This window comes from Rhea pennata, chromosome 12 (genome assembly GCF_028389875.1).
Source record: "Rhea pennata isolate bPtePen1 chromosome 12, bPtePen1.pri, whole genome shotgun sequence".
NCBI lineage: Eukaryota > Metazoa > Chordata > Aves > Rheiformes > Rheidae > Rhea > Rhea pennata.
In genome coordinates, this window is record NC_084674.1 from 14,865,753 (window position 1) to 14,885,089 (window position 19,337).

Sequence of the window (19,337 nt, forward strand, 5' to 3'; positions counted from 1 at the left end):
CAGTTCTTCAAATTAGCTCTTACTGCAATAAGTATTGACTAACTCTGTAATATGGTCATGTAAAAGGTAAAATACCGAGAAAGTCTACAAATGCTAACTGCTGCTCTCCTTCAGGAGGGGCAGGAAGAGGTCAAGAGGATCAACTGGAAAAACATGAAGATAAGCGAACAGGTGAGAAGAGTGGATACTTTTTTTTACATATGTCATTATGGCCTTAACTACTGAGCAGCTTATACTCTCACCTAGTGTTGAATTTTCATCAGAAAACTCAGGATGAGATCAATAATATGCTGTTCAGTGAATTAATTCATTTTACTGAAGTACATCAAGAACGCAGAAGGAAAGTCAAGAGCCTTTAAAATTTTGGGCTGCTGGCACTTGGTTTTATTAAAGGCGTATCTTCCTTTATCTTCAATTAAGATCAATTCAGTAGCATAATTTAAAAGAAGCTGCTGTTCCTTTCTGCAGCTGATGGCTTTGTACATCTGACAGTTTGCTCATTTCTCTTCATTGTAGCAAGATAGCTGTAGAAAGGAATTCAGAAAACATCAGTCTTTTCCATCTTTACACAATTGCAGGAAGGTTAATTTGTGATCTCTTGTTCCCATCTTTTTTAAACAAAAATATGTTTTACTTTTAATACAGAGGTCATGTTCAGCTGAACTTATTCTAAGAACATAACTCTTTGTAGCTTATGACTTGAGGAGTGGAGGGCTTGTCTTGCTTCTCCCCTGATAATGCCTCAGTAAAAGTCAGAGGAGAGTTGTTTGTAGGTTCCCAAATCATCTGGACCACTTCTGTATCATGTCATTGTTCACTTCTTCATGATTAAATAATCTAAACTTTTGACAATAGTAAGCAAACCTGAGTCATACTTTTAAAAGCTAACTTGTGCATGTGTATCTTGGCAAACCCATGAGATTGATCTTTGGCTTTAAACATTCAGTTCAAAAATGGTGTTTGTTCTTGCTATTTTCCTTCTCTTATAAGAGTAGATCAGTGCATTAATAAACATTGTCAAAAATGATGGCTTTTGATGACATTCATCTTGCATGCTAAGAATCAGAATATTCTACACTTTCTTGTCAGGTACTATTTGAATTTCTGATTTCAAAATAAACATGCCCAAGAATTCTCTTCTGGCTAGAGTCACTGTAGAAAGACCTCTCTTAAAAGCATTGAAGAATTTGACTCTAAATTTGCAAGGACAGTAACTTTCTTTAGCTTTAACTTTTTAACTTTCTTTAACTTTCTTAGGTAGTTCTTTTTCTAAATTCTGTGAAATACCTGGTTAGTCAGGTATTACTGAGAAAGAATGTATTCAAAATCATACATTGTGCTTTAATAGTTGAACATTTTTTGTTGTTATTTCCCATTTCCTTGCTGATACATTTGGTTTTCTCTGAAGATTTGTGACCCAAAGGTAGATCTGTGAAGGATACCATCTTTAAAGAATTCTGTTTAAATAATGATGATTTTAGTCTATTTTTTCTCCCCCGATTCTGCTTTTTAGGTGTTAGATAATATTTTGAATTTCTGTTCTCATTGCAGTATATCTTTCTGTTTCAGTTTTGTTTTATATTTTTACTAAAGGATTTTTAAGCAATATTTCTTTCTTGCTGAATAGTTCTGTATCCACAAGCATAATGTCATCAGTCTAGCTTGTGTTCTTACTCATACATACCACGAAGCCTTTTTACTAATACAGTTGTTGTGGTAATGCCAAAACAGTATGAGTGCATTGAGTACTACCTCTTCCAACAACTTTGGGATTTGAAATTTTACCTGTATTGGGAGTACAGACAGGAGAGCCACAGAACAAAATTTCTTTGCTAAAAATCTGTATGTAACTGAATAGCTGTATTGAAAATGTAAGAAGCTATACAAAAAATCCCCAAATTTAAACCAATAGTATAGCTTTTAATCTTTCTATTCTGCTAAGAGTTGCTTATAGTACAATAGTACAGTATTTCTTGAAAACAACAGTGATGTAGCTTATAATTGAAGCAGCCCAAGAAGAATGAGATATACAGTCTGTTCTCAAGTACCCTGTATCTTAAAGTAAATTAAACTGAGTTTACTTTGTTAACGTTATGATTTGGTGCCAAGTTCTCCTAAGTCTTTTAAAACTAGTATACTTGAGCATGTGAAAGGTGTAAGTCAACAGAGAAGGCTAGAAATTTAGTTGACTTCATGAATGTGTTTTGAAGATGAAGAAAGAACATTTATTTTCATTGATAAAGAAAAAGAAAATTACATGGCACCACATTTCTGGTTTCTCTGTATCACTTTAGTGGCATAAAATAGTTACAAGCTGACACTGTATGGAATCTTCTTAGGGGCAGTTTCTTCCCTTTAGCTACGGATGGACATGCTCAGATTATAACTGTTTAAACTGATTACAAAAAGATAAATGTGTTTCAGAGGAACACTAGCTTTTTGAAATTGTATTATACTATTCAGTTATTGCTTCTCTTTCAGAAATCTTTTTGTTTATCTGCTTACAATTGTTTTAGCTGTAACAATAATACAATATTTTTTTAATTATCTCTTTTGAAGTAGCAAAGTATTTATGAAACAGATATATGCAAAAGTACCTGTATATATCTGAAATATCTGTGTAAAACAGACTCTAAAACTCTCACAGTATGTAGATCAATAAATCATTAAATGTGACCTTTTTTTAAAAAAAAGTTTGAATGCAGATGGTAAAAAAAAAAAAAAAAAAAAAAAAAAGTTGCAGAAATGATCTCCGAGGGAGGCTTTCAGCACTCTATATAGCATACTTGATACTGTGGATCAATAATTATCATAAGACTTACATCATACCTTCTTAAGCAAAAGACTTCTGTTCTTAATTGTGAGATTGGACATAAGAGTGTGTAATTTTCCGTTTAATTCCACAAGGTGGTGTGGCTAAATATGCTTTCTGGAAGTCTCAGGATTATTGGCTAGTAGCTAAATGAAACACCTGAATAATTTGTCACCCTGCTCAATTTTTCATTTATTTTATTTTATTTTATTTTATTTTTTAATTGAGGCAACTGAATTGCTGTTGTGATTAATCAGTTGTTATCTCTGGAAAAATTGCTTGCATTCTGCTTTTCTGACCAAACTTTGAATTTATTGCTGCATGGTCTGAGAAATTGTATTTTCTAGCTTCTGACCATCAGCTGAGAGTAATACTTTGGATTTAGGTCAATTGGGGGATGGGACTAATGCTATCTAAAAACTATGTTTTGGAGTTTTATTTTATCAATGGTATATTACTGTCTCTTTTTCAAATATGAGATGATAATGATTAACTCTTTCTATATAGGTCTGAAATCACCAGAGGAACCATTGGTGTATTTACCACCAAAGGATGCTTTTCCTAATGACCCCCGGGTAATAAATAGACCAAGAAGTTCTGATTATCAGTTTCCATACTCTCCATTTGCAGACACACAAAAGGGGACAGCAGAAGATGGACTTTATACAAGACAAATGGAAAAACTTGAAGATCAGTGTGGGCTAGCAGATCAGCCTTTTACAACTAAGCATTCCATAAGTGCAATAATAGAGACTACATTATTAGAAGAATATAATCTCTTTGCAAGAAAGATTCAGGAAATTTTGCAGCAAAAGAATATTGCATATGTCAGTGGAACGTCCACACCAATCTTCTCGGCTCGAGAGAGGATAATGAGACTTTCTGAATACATATGTTTACAAGCATCAGAGATTTCTGTCCAAGAATATATAGAGAGACTGAGTGAGAAGTTGAATAGTGTTATTTTGTCCTCTTCATGCAGTAGACATACTCCACCAATGTATTCTAGTCCTGAATCAGCAGATGTAGTCACTAATGCTGCCCTGAATCCTCCATCAGAAGTATTGCCTGCTTGCAGGGACTCAGACACAGCGTTGTTATCGGAGCCATTGTGTAATAACGTTGTGGAGGACCTAGATATTGTTGAGCAGTGTTCATCAAGCTTTCCCTTAGCGAAAGAGGAAGATCATGCGAATGCCAAAACAGAGGATGAATTGACATCTGATCAAACATCTTCTAGTGGTGATCTGATAGAGCCACCAGAAAAGACTGAGAAATCCCCAGAGAACTTAGGCATTTCAACCCAACCAGCCCTTTCTGATTTTATAAGCCAGTTAAAACCTGAAGTATTTAACAGTTTGGTCAAAATTATTAAAGATGTACAGAAAAACACTGTGAAATTTTATATTCATGAAGAGGAGGAAAGCACTCTGTGCAAAGAAATCAAGGTAAACACATTCCAGTGCCTCCAATTCTTATTTTTAATATATAAGAGTATGTAGGGTCTTTCAAACCAGAATGTACAAAACTGGACTTTGAAACACAGTGAGAAATTTGTTTCAGAAGATTTTTGACTGAATTGCCAAAGTAGGCTATCTTACTGCATTTCTTGTTTGAGGTTTCAAGGTAGTCTTACTTAGCTTTGTAAAGTCTCTTTTTCTTTCTCAGTTAATAGTTCAGATAACTTACAGAGGTTGCTGTCTTCACATGTTTAAATGTGTAAGATTAAAGTGGTAAGTGCAATAATGGTAACTTCTGGTTTTACTTGAGAATTCATGCAGTTTTGATAGGTTGTCAGTTGGCCACTTAATGTGCTGTTCTGTAAGAAGGACTTGCTAAAATAGTCTATTTTTGTATTGCTATATATTTCTTGTTAACGTATCAGAAAGACAAGAAAAGCAGTCACTCTGAGTTATATTTGAATGGAAAACTTATTTAACAGGGTCATTGGAATAGTTTTGCATGAAACTTGTAGGGATTGTTTTGGTCTCACAACCTCTTTGCTTTTTCTTCACAAACTTATCTTTCTGCGGTGTAGGAGTATCTTACAAAATTAGGTAATACAGAGTGCCATCCAGAACAGTTCCTTAAAAGAAGAGCTGCACTAGATAAACTGTTGATAATTATTCAAAATGAAGACATCGCCAACCTCATCCACAAGGTAATTTACAAAAATACATAAGTACTGTAGAAAATTGCTGTTAAAATACAGTAAGAGCTCATTTTGAAAAAGGTTATTTTCTCATAGTAAAGCATTTAAAGGAAGACCTATACTTAGTTGCCTTCTGAAAAACAAAACTAGTTGTGACACTATCTTGTCTTGCTACATTGTATGCCCGTAACATCATCTATGTCCAAGTACACATTTGAATGAGTATTTATTCTTACTAGTCATAAAGCTGTATAGAAGCTGGAAGTTTTGCTTCTAGTTGGATGCTCTAATGGCAAGTGAAGGCAGCTGTCAGATTATTCTAGGTATTCGTAACAGGTGTGGGTTATAAGTGCATATTGGACAGAAAGTAAAATTATTTTAAGCACTCAACTTCCACTGTGTCTCACTCCTGTAATAACTCCCAAGGCAAGAAACAAAATAACAACTTGGAAAATGTGTTTTGAAGTTTGATACTTACTATTTGATATCTGTGATTCACAACATTTTTAAACAGATACCTGGCTTGGTAACTTTGAAGAGGCTTTCTTGTGTCAGCTTTGCGGGTGTTGATAGCTTGGATGATGTGAAAAATCACACTTACAATGAATTGTTTGTGTCTGGTGGTTTTATTGTGTCAGATGAATCTGTCCTTAATCCAGAGCTCATCACAGTAGGTAAGTGTGGAGACAGGGGTGGGGATGTTTGGTTTTGGCCAGTGTTTTAAAGCTTCAATTTTAGTATTTGAGAAAGAGGCTACATTCAGAGCACTGAATAATTACATTCTCCATTTGATTTTCAGAGATGGTATTGCAAGCTTTTTGTAGGACTAGTTCAATGTCTTACCTACCTCATTGGCCTTTCTGGAGAACATGTGAACTTGGAGACTATTTTACTTTAAACAACCTAATCTTGTCTTTCTTAAATCTGTGTTAGACTGTGTAGTTATGTATACAGACGTTTTATTCTTGTTACTCAGTCTACAAATAACCTAGTCAAGAATACTAGAAAACATTCACTATTTAAAATGGAATAGTTAACCGTTTTACCAGCTTTTTATAGATACATGGGCCACACAGATTATGCATGGTAGAATTCAGCTTTTATGTAAGCAGACACCATTGTTACGGATCTGACCTACAAAAAACAAACTCAGTTTTGTAATATAGTCCACAACTAATCTACTAGGAAGAAGAAAACCTGAAGTACTGGGGGTAATGTTTGTAGTTGTGTAACTACTAAAGATAACAACTGAAAAGTTTTATGTATGCACTGAAGTAGTATTTTGAATTGCATATCACAAAATTTAACTTCTCTTTCAAATATTTCCAAAATAGATAAACTAAAACAATTCTTCAAGTTTCTTGAGGATCTCAGTACCCCAGATGGGAAATGGCAGTGGAAAGTCCACTGCAAAATACAAAAAAAACTTAAAGAGCTGGGGAGGTAAGCAGTGTTCTTCAAATACCAGTTGATAAAATGCTTCTGTTTTAAATTATGCTTTCAAAAATTCAATTAAATAGAACTCAATATTATGTTCTTCTCTTGATCCTGTATTTAATATTTAGACTGACCTTAAATCAAATACCCCTTTAACATTGGGTTTGTTTTCATTCCAGAATGAATGCTAATGCCCTAAGTCTGCTGACGCTTTTGAATACCTATCAAAAGAAGCACTTGGTTGAAATTCTATCTTACCATAATTGTGATTCCCAAACTCGAAATGCTCCAGAGTTAGATTGTCTTATCAGGCTCCAGGCTCAAAATATACAACAGAGACATGTTGTCTTCTTAACAGGTAAAAATAAAATATAGAAACTTCTCTCTCTTTCTTAAGAAGTAAATATTAATATAAAATCTCCTATATATTTAGAAAAGAACCTCAGAACACTTTCCAGTTATGCCGACAATGGAATAGTAGTTGCAACTGTTGATGACTTCATGCAAAATTTTAAAAGTCTTGTTGGATATCACAACTTAGTTACTGAAGAAGACAGCCTCCCTCCCTCTGATGTTCATGAAAGACAATCAGGTAATACTCAAAACGCTTAAGGTTTTTTCTTTTTTTTTCTTAATCTAATTAGTTGTATGGGGTGGAGGACTTTGAAATAGCGTGCCTTTACTCTTCTTGTAAATGAACACTACTGAGGGCAAGGAAAACCCAACTCTCAAGCTACTGTTCTTCTATTTTAAGTGATGGGGGAAAGCAGCTGGGATGGAGTGCAAAAGAGATCTTAAATACATAATTACAGGCTAACATGGTATCCAAGAAAGTAGATGAATGCCAAAGTGGCATTCCATTCTGTTTTCAGGAAAGGATAAGCTTAGTGGTAGTATTTTAGAAACTGAGGACTGAGATGTCAGTAATTGTACTCCTTTAATTGTCTGATCAAATACTGACCTACTGTATAACTTTAGATGCTGTTTTGACATTAACCCCTTTGGAGCTGGGAGTTGGGATTTCCCAACACTAAACATGAACACAATGCGCAGAAGCTTTTAGCATCGGAATAACTGGACACTCACACAGAGGGTTAAGTGTGTATGTTGAGTAAGTGAACAAGAGTGGCAGAAGACCAAGACTTAAGTGATATTGGACTTACAGACCTGAAGCATAACACTCTGTGAGTAGTGTATAGCTTTTCTAACAAAAATTTGTATTTCAATAGAATAGGACTTCTCTCTTTTTTTTAATGTAGTTCTTGTAGAAAACGATGAAAAGGATGAGGAGGACATGTCTCTGGATTCAGGGGATGAAACATCACAAATAGAAATCTGCAATGATGCATCTAAGTATCATACTCATTTGGAAACTTTGCAGAGAGAGGCCAAGGGCTCATATGGAGTAGTTTCAAAAGAAAGCTGCATATCAGTTACAGAGTTATCTCCTGAAGCACAAATTGGTTTGATGGAAAAGACTTCTAAAATTGATTTGGAAGAGATATTACCAATTACTCCAGTTTCTACAACATGCTCTGCTGAAGGAGAAAAACACAGTTCAGTTGAACAAGTTCCTTTCAATAACTTCCAGGTTTATAGTAGACAATTAAGCATGTCCCATCAATTCAGTCACTTTAATGTACTCACTCATCAGACTTTTCTGGGAACAACATACCCAATTTCTACAAGTCAAAACCAAGAAGGAGGCAACTATTTTCTATCTGCTTATAGTCAGAGCATGGAAACAGAAAAGTCGTCATCACCTGGTAGTTGGGATGTGAATTGTGATTCTTCCAGGCCATATTCAAAACAGAAATAAACTGACAAGTCTTTTATAAGTTGCTGTGGACTTTTCTGTTTCTAAAATGGTGGATTAACACAATTTCTATTTTATTCTGGAACAAAATGTTTCTTGTCCTTTATCTCAAATGTTTTCTTGTCTTATTTAAATCATGATGGCCTGTACTTGTTGAAAGCATCTGAAAACTGAAATAAATATATATATTTTTTAACATTTATTGTACTTGAATTATCTTGTTTGTTGGCACTTTTAAGTTTCTACATTTGTATTTTACCTGTACTTGGGCTTCAGTTTGAAGTCTATTCTAATGTAAAACTGAATGTTTGCCTAAAATATGTGAAACAGCAAATTTTTTAACTGTAATAGTATCCAAATCACATTTCTTTACGTAAATATCAAAACTTATGTATTTATTTGACATTTGACACGAATTTTGTACAAATGTTTTTACGTACTATAAGGCAGTGTAGTTATTTTAATGAATATATACTGGATTTTGGCTAAATACCTCAATTAGAGTAACCAATGGTGCAGTTCCATTACAAAAATAAAATAAACTCTTAATGCACAAGGGACTTACTAACAAGTTGCATTGTCTGTATTTTTTATATTGTTTTCAAAATACATAGCGCATACCCAAATTTTATTTCATGAAGAGCGGTCTTCTGTGTTTAATATCTGATATTACATGCTTACTACAGAATCATCAAGATGGTCTTAAAGCTTTTATCTTGTCATTACAGTAAGGAGAGAAGGACAAATCTGGTTTTAATGAACACGGTAGTTTAAACTTGTGTTAGAAACCTCACTCCTCTTCCCCTTTACCACAAGGATTCCTATTTTTTAAACTAGTATTGTCATAAGTACGGAGTTTTTTTCTTTACCTGGTCCTTTTTAATTTTACAGCTGTTGAGTTAAACTTCTGTTTCCCAAGCAATTCTCTTTAAACTGAAGGCTAATAGTGACTCATTTAGTGGAAAACAGTAGCAGGTGGAAAAATAGCTGGCAATTCTCAGGCTACCCGTGTTCTCAGATTGTTTTTGCTTGTGCTAATGCCCTGACTCTTATGCCTATTGCTCTTTTTAAGTTGTTCAAAGTGTCATGTTTTTCTATTTATAGTATAATTTCTTCTTTTTTTTTTTAATATACAATGTGTGGTAGTATAGTGCCAGGTAAAAGTGTTTGAAACTACATCACTGTACAGCTATAGTGTTTAGTTGGGACAAATACTGTTCCTAAGATGGTAGCTTTAAAAAACAGCAACAACAAAAATATTTTTCCTAGAACTGAAGGTTTGCCCTCTGTTAAACACTTGTTTAATTTGTTTAAATTAAAAACAAAACAGTAGGAGCCAGTTGTTATCACTCCAACCCCCAAACATGACAAATAAATGATGAGAATGTTTCTTCAGAAAAATTCCTTCATATGAATTAATCATTTTGTGCAAAGCTGTTCTACTAAACGTAAGTTTAGGTTAGAATCTACACCTGTGACATGACTTGGTGTGCATGTGGAGGGAAGTGCAGCTACTGCTGTAAGCTCATATTCACGCTATATCTAGAAACAGTTGCTGCTGGGAAGAATCTCTGTTTAGAGGTTCTATGGCATTTTTAAAATAGGTTATATCACAGATCAGCTACCATGAAGTCAGGTTACAGGCCTGCAGCAGTTATCTAAAAGAGAAACACCTATACCTAAAGTGATCCCGTCTTTTCATGGGATCCACCAAATGAATCCAAAGTAACATTCAGCTCTGGCTGGAAGATTTGAACACTGACCTGTTCAGATCTTGTTTGTAAGTAGTTTTCTTAATTTGAGTCCTGCTGCCTTGGTCCCAGTCCATTACAATATTAAGTGGTGCTATACTGCTTTAGTTGAGAGAAAAAAATAAAGTGTGATTCAGTTGATTCACCACTTTGGTGGACTTAAAAGCCAGGATTACCTGAGTTAACAGACATCCTGTCTAAGCCTAAAAACTGTCTGAATAATTAAAATGGTGTCATATAGTTAAAAAAAAATACCCAAAAGCTTACCCAAGCCATTCAAGATGTATCTTAATTCTTTTTATTTATCAAAATACACATACTTTCAGTCCTATTAAAGCATGCAACAATCCTATACATTGTAGTAGTGGTTTATAGGAAATGGACGTATGTCTTCAGTCAGCCTGAACACTGTTCTAAACAGAGACTCCATCATTAGCCTAATGTATTGTCAATCTGAAAAGCAGTGTGGCCCTGTAGTCTGTCAGAATTCACATAATAAGTTAAATCATATTTAAAAAACAAAAATCAGAATTTGTTATAGTAACAAAGTGCTCCACCTTTACATTTAAAAAATCTGTATGTTCATGTATACCTTTTAAAATGGTGAAATAAAGTTCGCTTCTTGAGCTATAGCTGGAATTAAACCTGTCTCCAACTCCTTCTGTTTCTGCAGGAGGCCCTGAAACAAAGGGAATGTAAATGTGAATGCTCTGCCTCCCTGATGCAGCCTGAAGTAACAAAAAGTGTCACTGCTTCATCCATTAAAAACATCATTTACTTATCAATGCTCATTGCTTTTTACATGTGCAACTTAAGAAAGTAATACAACAATACATTCAGAAGAGAAGGAACTGTCAAAATTTCCTGTCCTCTGCAAAAGACCTGCTTAAGCGTGAGAAATTGGAAGCCCACGCTAATGTTTCTAGGGACATAAGTGAGAGCAATGATTTTTTCGTGTATTAAGCTCAGTTGCTTACTCAATACATTTGGGATGCAGCAGCTCCCAAGTGTGAAGGGAGTCCCCGCAGCTCCCTGTGAAGAAGTACTCTAGCGTGTTCTATAGAACATGTTCTTCTAATACGAAGAGCCAAGCCCAAACCCCTGAGCAGCAGCAGCTCATGACGGACAGCATTACTGTTTTTGAACTGGAACAGGAGCAGAAATTTTATGATGTTGGTATAGGTAAAAGGTTCCTGCTTTGCTAGTGGGTCTCGTAAGTACCGCGCAATGGGTAAACCTGAAATAAGGTATCTTGGAACTGTATCCTTGGCTATGTATGTGAGAGAGGATACTTTTCACTGTGATTAACAGGATCAGCTGTATGGCTACATCTGGCCCTTGGTACCTTAGTTTGGTACCAAGGAAGTAAGAGTAACAACAGTCCTTCTCCTCAGGCCTTCCCTAGAAATAAGGGATAGTATTTGTGTCATTCCAAGTGCACCAGCTGCCGACTTTCAATGACTTGATGAATTGCTTTTTAAAATAATCAACAGCTATTTACTCTGTTAATGGATCAGTGAATTTGGTCTACCCTTGTCAATGATTACACTTGTTACAGAGTGTTTTTTGAAATTGGTAGCAAGTTACAAAACAAAGTAATGTAATAAATTTTGTCTTAAATTAAATGACTGAGAGCAGCGGCAAGCAACAAAGAAAGAATCAGATGAAATGAAAACCCAAACAAATTCTATTCACATGGTTTACAAAGGTGATTAAAGCTGCCTGGACAAAAGCAAGATTAAAGGATATAGATAGGGGCAAGTAGTGAGATCTTTCTTTGCATGTTGGTGGCTGGCAAGATTGCTTAGCCTGGCAGGCTACAACCTGCTGGCAAGTGTTTTTATTCCTTATTAAAACAGGTTCTTTTGTTTTATTTTAAAGCTTTGGCTCGTCTTTTTCTTGTTTAAAGACACTTGGGCTTATTCCACTGACTACTTTGATCTAAGTGAGGAAAGTAAAAAGTCTGTTGTAGTTCCTGTTACTGCTATCTGCTGAAATACAGGAGAAAAATTTCACTACAGCAGCCAAGACAAAGAGTGTCCTGCCGGCTCGTAACAGATGCAATGACACAATCTCGCTCCCTTTAGTGGAGGAGCACAAGGGTGTGGATTTTTTTAATCCTTGTCTGCCGTCCAGTCTTACGGGTGTCTTCCATGAACTAGCTAGTTAGCAGCAGCTAGAATGTTACTGAACGATCCTGAGTGTATTTATCTGTCACTCTGTTTGGATGCGTATTTCAAAGCCTAAAGAACAGTCAAATATGCTTTGAATTTCCCCAGACAAAGGACCACTTTACACCCTGAAATTGTTGTGTTTCTGAAATTACTCTAGAGTTCCCGAAAACATCAATCCAATATAGCTTGCCCACACTCTCTGTATATATGTATGTATGCATCATTATAAAAAAAAAAAAAAATAAATTACCTTCTGAAACAGAAAAACTAGACCTCTGCTCTATTTAAATTACATTTCATTCAAACCACTGCATTACTTTTCCTTTCTCAATGAAATACTAATGCAAAGCAGCTGTCATCAGCAGAAGTATACCATGAAGAGTATCTAAAAGTTCAATAGTTAATGTCCTATATGCATTCTACCGCTGCTAGGATAATTGAAAAAGAACTTTTATGTGATTTAAATTTACTCTCTTTCAGAACCTAATTCCTTTGAAAGACTAACTTTAACATTAGTTTTCAGCCACTGTAAAGACCCGAATGCACATTATATAGCAAGAATATCCCCAAGCGTCTCAAAAATTTGCCATCACTGATGTTAGCACCTTGAAACGCTTATGTATTCTTGGCTTTTGTTCACTTCAGCAAGCATAACGATCAATTTGTGCTTTGAAGCTGGCTTTGCTCTTAACCAGAGCACTGTTTGCAAATGAAACTTGGATACAGAATACTTAATGGTGGTGGATTATTAACAAAAGTGTTAATGACAGTGGGAGAGATCTGATACAGTCAAAGCTACTTGAAAGCCATTAGAAACTATCAAGTTTTTAGTGTTCTTGTGTTACATATATATATATATATTTTTTTTTTACTTACAGGTTAACTATGCCATCACTGTGTCTCCTAGTGACTTCATCTAGAGGAGAACCATGACCCTTCGTTGGGCAAATCATTTGCCTACTACTGAGGAATTTAAATGTGTGTAACAGAACTATGTCTTCCTAAAGCACAGCAGGTAATTAAAACACTTACTTACTTAACCACTGGTAGTTCTGGTGCACCAAAGTCTGTCAGACTCTCTTCCTTCTATTTAGATTGTTTATGCAATTTATTGACTTAAGGCATAGGAGAATAAATGGCATTGGAAGCAAAATACTACTTCTAGTATAGAGCAATTCAAAAACAAAAGATACAGACATATACAGATTTTTAATGTTCTTCAAGGAAGAAATGCAAGCTTAAATAACTTTCTATTCTGTCTTGCAGTCCCCTCTCAGGCCATATAGCTACATAAAAAGAAACTGTCTCTGTAATTGTTCAGATCTGCAGTCTGAATTTGCTGCTTTACTGTTACCAGGTAGAATATCAAATTCATTCATAGTTGAAAACTAAATGTAACATCTTTTTCCAGCGTTCCGGCTCCAAACACAAAAATACATACCCTGTTACCCGTTATCTTTTGCACTACTTCAATTTACTGTAACACAAATCATTAAAGACACTCTTACCTCATTCAAAATTGTTTTAGCAGTCCTGCAGAGCTATCATTACCACTAACTTACTGCATACAGAACAATGTATACAAACATATTCAGGCTTTTGTCTCAGATTCCTCCTATGTGTTTTATTCTGCCATGTTAAATTTTATTTTTAATCACTATATCTGGCTATGATTAATATATTCTGCATTTTTAAACATAAACAAAAGAATAGCTACCCTAGAAAGATTTCATAAATACTTCAAATGTGCCAAGTAGAGTATTCTTCCAGGACTGATGCATGACTACCACCCCTTTAGCTCTTCTGCAGCAGCCGCATAGTTCTACCATGATTGGCTCACATGAAGTGCAATTTCACTAACAAAGGTTCTAGCATGAGGTTAAAAAACTTCTCCTTTTTCCCTTGAAATTGAAACATCCTTAGTACTCTAACTATCAATATGCAGAGACTAATAAAGCCATTCCTCTAGGTATCCGTTTTCTCAGGTGCTCCACTGTCTCACACCTAGCTAAGGGGAATCTGAAGATGGAAGTAAAACATGAAAAGTAAAACTGAAGATAAGAGGAAAAACAGCAGAAGGGCCAAAACTTATCAAAATGATGGGAAAATGAAAGAAAGACTAATGACTCATGACTAGTAGTCTGCAACGTTCATTCTTACTTCAGTATGTAAAAACATTCATGTTTACTCAGTAACTTACTTACCTGGCGTAATTCTGACAATCCTTTGAGAATTGCTTGTTGTCTCTCTCTGCTTTTAACCACATCAGGATTTAGAAGAGGATCTCTAACATGATCAGAGCTAAAAATATGTCGTGATGTTGGGTAAGAATCTAAAAATAAATACACATCAAATCAGTTAACAATACTCTTTATCACTTTTGTTTTAATTCTGAAGTAGTGATGCCAGCCTGTAAAAAAATTATTAGATTGCAATCATTATACTTTATAAAAATCAAACAGCATTGATCCCTAAACCCAAAATCTATACATATAGTACCTACAAAGTGCACTAATACTTCATTGAAGGTAAACAAGCAAAAAAGACGCAGATAAAAGAAAGTTTTGCTGCTCTTTTGAATTGAGGGAATTGATTTTTGTGCCTTTTTTTTTTTTAATATGGACTATGGGTGCATAAGCGTTCTTTACAGTGTTGTGCCACACCTGGGTTATTGTAGAATTCAGTAAGAACAAATACCAAATTGAACAAATTGTAGCAGTTTTAGCTAAATCATACTTATAACATTTCTTCTTTTCTACATGAATCAGTTCACAATACATTGCAATACCATTAAACTGTTGATATTGTGGGTCATATGTTGAAGGTCTCGTCACCGGCGCATCTGGATCAAGATAATACACTTCATTTGTTCGAACATAAGGAATGAAGTGTGACGAGGCAGGCCTCCCAGGCTCGGAAACTGCAGTAGGGGAGCTCCTTTGTTGCGTATCTGTGTTGATACTTTTCTCTCTTCTACTATTGTTAAGCACCAGGAAATTAGAAGTATATATCTGTTTTTGTTGTCTCTGGTGTAATCTGTTCTTAGCTGCTGGAACAGGTGGTGATTCAGATCTGTGTAAAACAATTTCAATTAAAAGGAAAAAAAACACTTAAGTAATGTGATTAATCTTCTTGAACAGTAGAGATTAATACTCAGAGGACTGCACTTTTGATCATACATTCCTGTGAATTTCTAATCATAGACGATTCAAAAAGAAATCCACAGATGCATCCAAATTCTTTAAAAACTAAAAGAAAATCTAAATAGAAAATATGTATCAATGCATCTATACATTTCATTGATGCAAACTATTAACATACCTTTCTTCATTCAAATGATTCTTATGTAATTGTTCTTCCTAGAAGAAAACCAAAGTTAGTCAAAAGTAAAATTAAAAGCTTCACGTTTTTGTATTAAGCATTTTCATTTTTTCCAGAAAAGTTTGTTTTGAAATTCCGTAACGACTATTCTACTTGACTTCAGGAGAAAGATATTTATCAAAGATTTCATTAAAGAAACTTTATTGTAATATCTATGAACTGAATGGAACAAATTACAGAAAGTTAAAAACTTGCTTTAATTTTCTATGTCTACAATAGTTCTAAGTACAATCAAAAATATTTGCTATATTTCCCATGACCCTTAGAAAGCTGCATTTATAAACCTGAAAGGTTCAGCGTAAAATGATTATTAAAGGAAAGGCTTTATTCTAGGTGAGGTGGGTGGCAGTTTTTTCTTGCAAGTGAAAAATACAAATGTATCCCACACTTCTTATAGTATCAGACAATCTTTAGTTATCTTACTGTTCTGCTTAAAACTTATTGCCCGCCTCTGGCATACAGAATCTTGAACCTGGATCTTTCAAAAATGTAGTTGGAAAACTTATATTTAAACCTCAAGTAAACCAACAAATTCAGTTTAATAAATGAATTCCTAAAATATTTAAAAACACCTAAGTGAACACCCAGTTCACATGTAGTTTTCCACAGCTTCTAAAATAGGTGTAGATAGCCCAGTACAAAAATGGCTAAATGGAACTGAAGTGGCCACCTTTTCCTACACAAGATTTTTTCATTGGAAAGTGTGAAAAAGTGAAGTGGTATATTTATATGCACGTACACACAGACAGAGATATTTGATAAGTGTTTTCTTTAAATGAAACTTTTTTTTTTCCAGCCATAGGCTACACTGGTACATGCTTACTGCAAATGGAAGAAAAAGAAAATATTCCACTAATCATACATTTTTATGACAACAGTTCATCCTCAATAGTCTTTTTTTTTTTTTTTTTTTTTTAAAGATAGCCCTGTCCATCAACTATCGCCACAGCAAACGATTTGTAGGATGGAAAACAGCAAGTCAGCGATATCATTCTACTCTGTACACTGCTTTCAATGAAGATCCCACTTTATGTAATGAATCAATGCTAACGAATAAGTTAAAGAGAATAAACACTCTGGAGAATTGAAATAACATCAAAATGCAAGTCAGAAAAAACTGTATATATTCTTCCAATCATGATGTTCAAAACATTAATACTGTTCTTTACCCAAAGCATGGTAATAGCAAAACGCTTGAGTTACGTAAGTGAATTCCTGTCCAGACAGAATGGAGACAAAAGTCTTAAAAATACTTATCATTGTTGTCAAATACCACATAGTTACCTTTCTGATTGCATGTCCCTTATTCTTCCTATTCATTTCCTGGTGAGGTGAAGGAGACCTGTCTGAAGAACTACCCTTCTTTTGGCAGAGATTTCCAGGGGTATTTCTTTCTACCAACTGAAGCAGCTCCATTTGTCGTCTTACTTTATTTTCTTCCCTTTGTCTCTGTAGCTGTTTAGGGTATCTTTCTGATGCTGGAATGTATCTTTTCCCAGGTTTGTTTATGTTCCAGTCAGGTCTTTTGTCACATTTTTCCATAGGTTTAACCTGTCTTTCTTTTCTTGCAAATTGTTCATATAGATCATTGTAAATGCCATCATTCTCTTTTTGTGCAATTTTATTTTTATCTGCATACTGTATTTCTTTCTGGCATCTTTTGCTGTTAGAGGTTTCTTTATATTCTATGGAAATATCAGGTGATCCGCAACACACAGTTCTTTTCTCAGCTGACTCAACATATGCTGACGTATTAAAGTCATCTAAAAAAAATATATTTTAACTCTTACCTAAGCTATTCAAATGACTTGTTTGACACTTGTCTGCATATCAATCATTACGGATTGGCTGTTAAATCTTACAATGTTTTTTATTATTTGTGAAGTGGAAGAAAATTCAGTAACTAGCGAAAAAAGATTGGAGAACAGAATCAAGTCACTGTGAAAGAAAATTTAAGTAAAAGGAAACTACATTATCTTAAAATGTGGAGTTCAGTTTCTGTCCCAGCCAATGATTAAAAAATAAAAATAAAAAGTACAGCTTCTGTTTAATTATTTAGCATGTTATAGTTTGGTCATATTCACAGTGGTACAGGGAATAACTTACTTTCCCAATCCTTGTCTTCGAATAGAAATATTTTGTTCGGATTTTTAAACTACTAACAATCCAGTTTCCTTCTTTACTACGAGGGATACACAAAAATATTACTCAATTTCTAAACTTTCCAAACTTTCAATAATATTTCTATCAGCACTGTTAAAACCAAAAATACTAATTTTGCTTATGCAAACCGACATAAAACAAAGCTTTCACTTCTCAAGTGATGGGAAGTTAACAAATCCACTCCGCTTCTAAATATAAGGCATTAAGTGACTGAATGTTTCCGCTAAATCTGCTCTTACGGACCTTACCTGTAACATTAATAGATACACATTATGTTGATCTGCGTTTCTTAATGGTGTGATACATAATCAAGATAAAGACTGGAAGGCAGACTATTTAAATGCACCCACAATTTTTTTGGAGTGCTTAACAGGAATCGCAGAAAGCTTTTCTAATTGAATGTAAAGTCTCAGCTTTTCTATTTTCTAATTACACATTTATTAACGTTTCTGCTATACCATAGCATGTTCTTTAAGCCTGTAACTGAAGTATACTAAAATATATGCTAGAACACCTTAATAAATTTAGTTCTAGATGGCTTGTGGCCATGACTCTAAGCCAGAACTATACTGCAGACTGGCTGATTTTAATTTGTAACAGGTAAGTAACAACTACATAAATGCATCATGTATTTAGAATATAATTAGTGTTAGCAAGCAGCTGCAGAAGTGTTTTTTCACAAATCTAAAGAAAGCTCTCTGCTCACTTTTACATCTCAGATTAACTGAAATTGCTGATATTTTACTTGTGATAATCTAACACACCTGTGTTCATCCAAGTAATTCCTTCTAGTTTTATTCCATTCTGAGTGACAGTGATTTGGCGCTAAAGCTTAAGTTACACAAACATGCTGTCCTACTTTTATTAGGTACAGGGAATAATTAAATTTAAGGGCTGCATACCTGTCTGTACAGCAGTGTCTTTCCGTGGAGAAGTTTGCTGACCAACCTTACTGTTAATGTCATCAGAAAAATTATGACTTTGATGTGAAATGCCAGTATTATAATTTTCAAATACAGTATCACCTAAAAATAAATACATTACTAAATTTAAAATATTTATGCACCATTTAAACCATGTTATCGAGTTGCCACAGTATTGTGGTTTTAGAACTCAAAGCAAAAGACTGAGAACTATGATTCAGTTCCTACTGCTCTACTTGTTTTGTTGAAAATCAAGTCAACAGTACTTAGGTCTGAATATTCTGTATGCATTTCTGGTAATATCTTTGTATTTCTTATCTTACATAAAAAGTATTATTTGAAGCTTAATAAAATACAATATTCTTAGTATTAGTTAACACTGATACTTGTTTAGAAGTCTCTTTAAATAGGCTAAAATGAAATTTGGTTCCTGAAGCAAAGGAGCAGTTTCTGGTCCTATTATGAATACAGACATTTTTTGACTGGCAAAAAATACCAAGCCAACTCTCATGCAAACGTTAAAAGAATAGGCAAACTGAATATAAAAAAGTTGGTACTTACCACCACCAAGATTCTTCTGAAGTTTTGAAATGTCATGTCCTTTCTGTGCCAAGTCTCGAATGCGCTGTTCTTGTTTTAATCTCTGTGCTAATTCCTGAGCTTTCTGCATTGTCTGATAGAGCTCATTTGTTTTAAGAGTCATGAGCTCCTACAATAAAAAAGTAAAT

General features: G+C 34.5%; 2 protein-coding genes across 16 annotated transcripts in view; one reads left to right on the top strand and one right to left on the bottom strand.

Moving 5' to 3' along the window:
- Positions 1–8,788, top strand: part of TASOR (transcription activation suppressor) — a 32,552-nt gene extending 23,764 nt beyond the window's left edge. Inside the window, exons 17-24 of one of the 5 annotated variants that reach the window (XM_062585875.1) lie at positions 115–171; positions 3,320–4,260; positions 4,851–4,973; positions 5,479–5,638; positions 6,299–6,407; positions 6,581–6,759; positions 6,835–6,993; positions 7,661–8,788. In XM_062585875.1, the coding sequence (XP_062441859.1) occupies positions 115–171; positions 3,320–4,260; positions 4,851–4,973; positions 5,479–5,638; positions 6,299–6,407; positions 6,581–6,759; positions 6,835–6,993; positions 7,661–8,220 (2,288 nt within the window). In that variant the 3' untranslated portion in view covers positions 8,221–8,788. Of the gene's footprint in view, positions 1–114; positions 172–3,319; positions 4,261–4,850; positions 4,974–5,478; positions 5,639–6,298; positions 6,408–6,580; positions 6,760–6,834; positions 6,994–7,379 lie in introns of all 5 variants that reach the window. The other 4 variants (XM_062585878.1, XM_062585876.1, XM_062585877.1 and 1 more) reach the window with 4 other exon arrangements.
- The window catches only part of CCDC66 (coiled-coil domain containing 66), a 34,954-nt gene continuing 15,989 nt past the window's right edge, over positions 373–19,337 (bottom strand). For 7 of the 11 annotated variants that reach the window (XM_062585881.1, XM_062585887.1, XM_062585885.1 and 4 more), the window contains 7 exons: positions 19,171–19,318; positions 18,589–18,711; positions 16,808–17,286; positions 15,464–15,501; positions 14,931–15,214; positions 14,347–14,474; positions 10,244–10,647 (listed from right to left, as the gene is read on the bottom strand). In XM_062585881.1, the coding sequence (XP_062441865.1) occupies positions 10,564–10,647; positions 14,347–14,474; positions 14,931–15,214; positions 15,464–15,501; positions 16,808–17,286; positions 18,589–18,711; positions 19,171–19,318 (1,284 nt within the window). In that variant the 3' untranslated portion in view covers positions 10,244–10,563. Of the gene's footprint in view, positions 525–9,704; positions 10,071–10,243; positions 10,648–14,346; positions 14,475–14,930; positions 15,215–15,463; positions 15,502–16,807; positions 17,287–18,588; positions 18,712–19,170; positions 19,319–19,337 lie in introns of those variants that run through there. The other 4 variants (XR_009959707.1, XM_062585882.1, XM_062585883.1 and 1 more) reach the window with 4 other exon arrangements.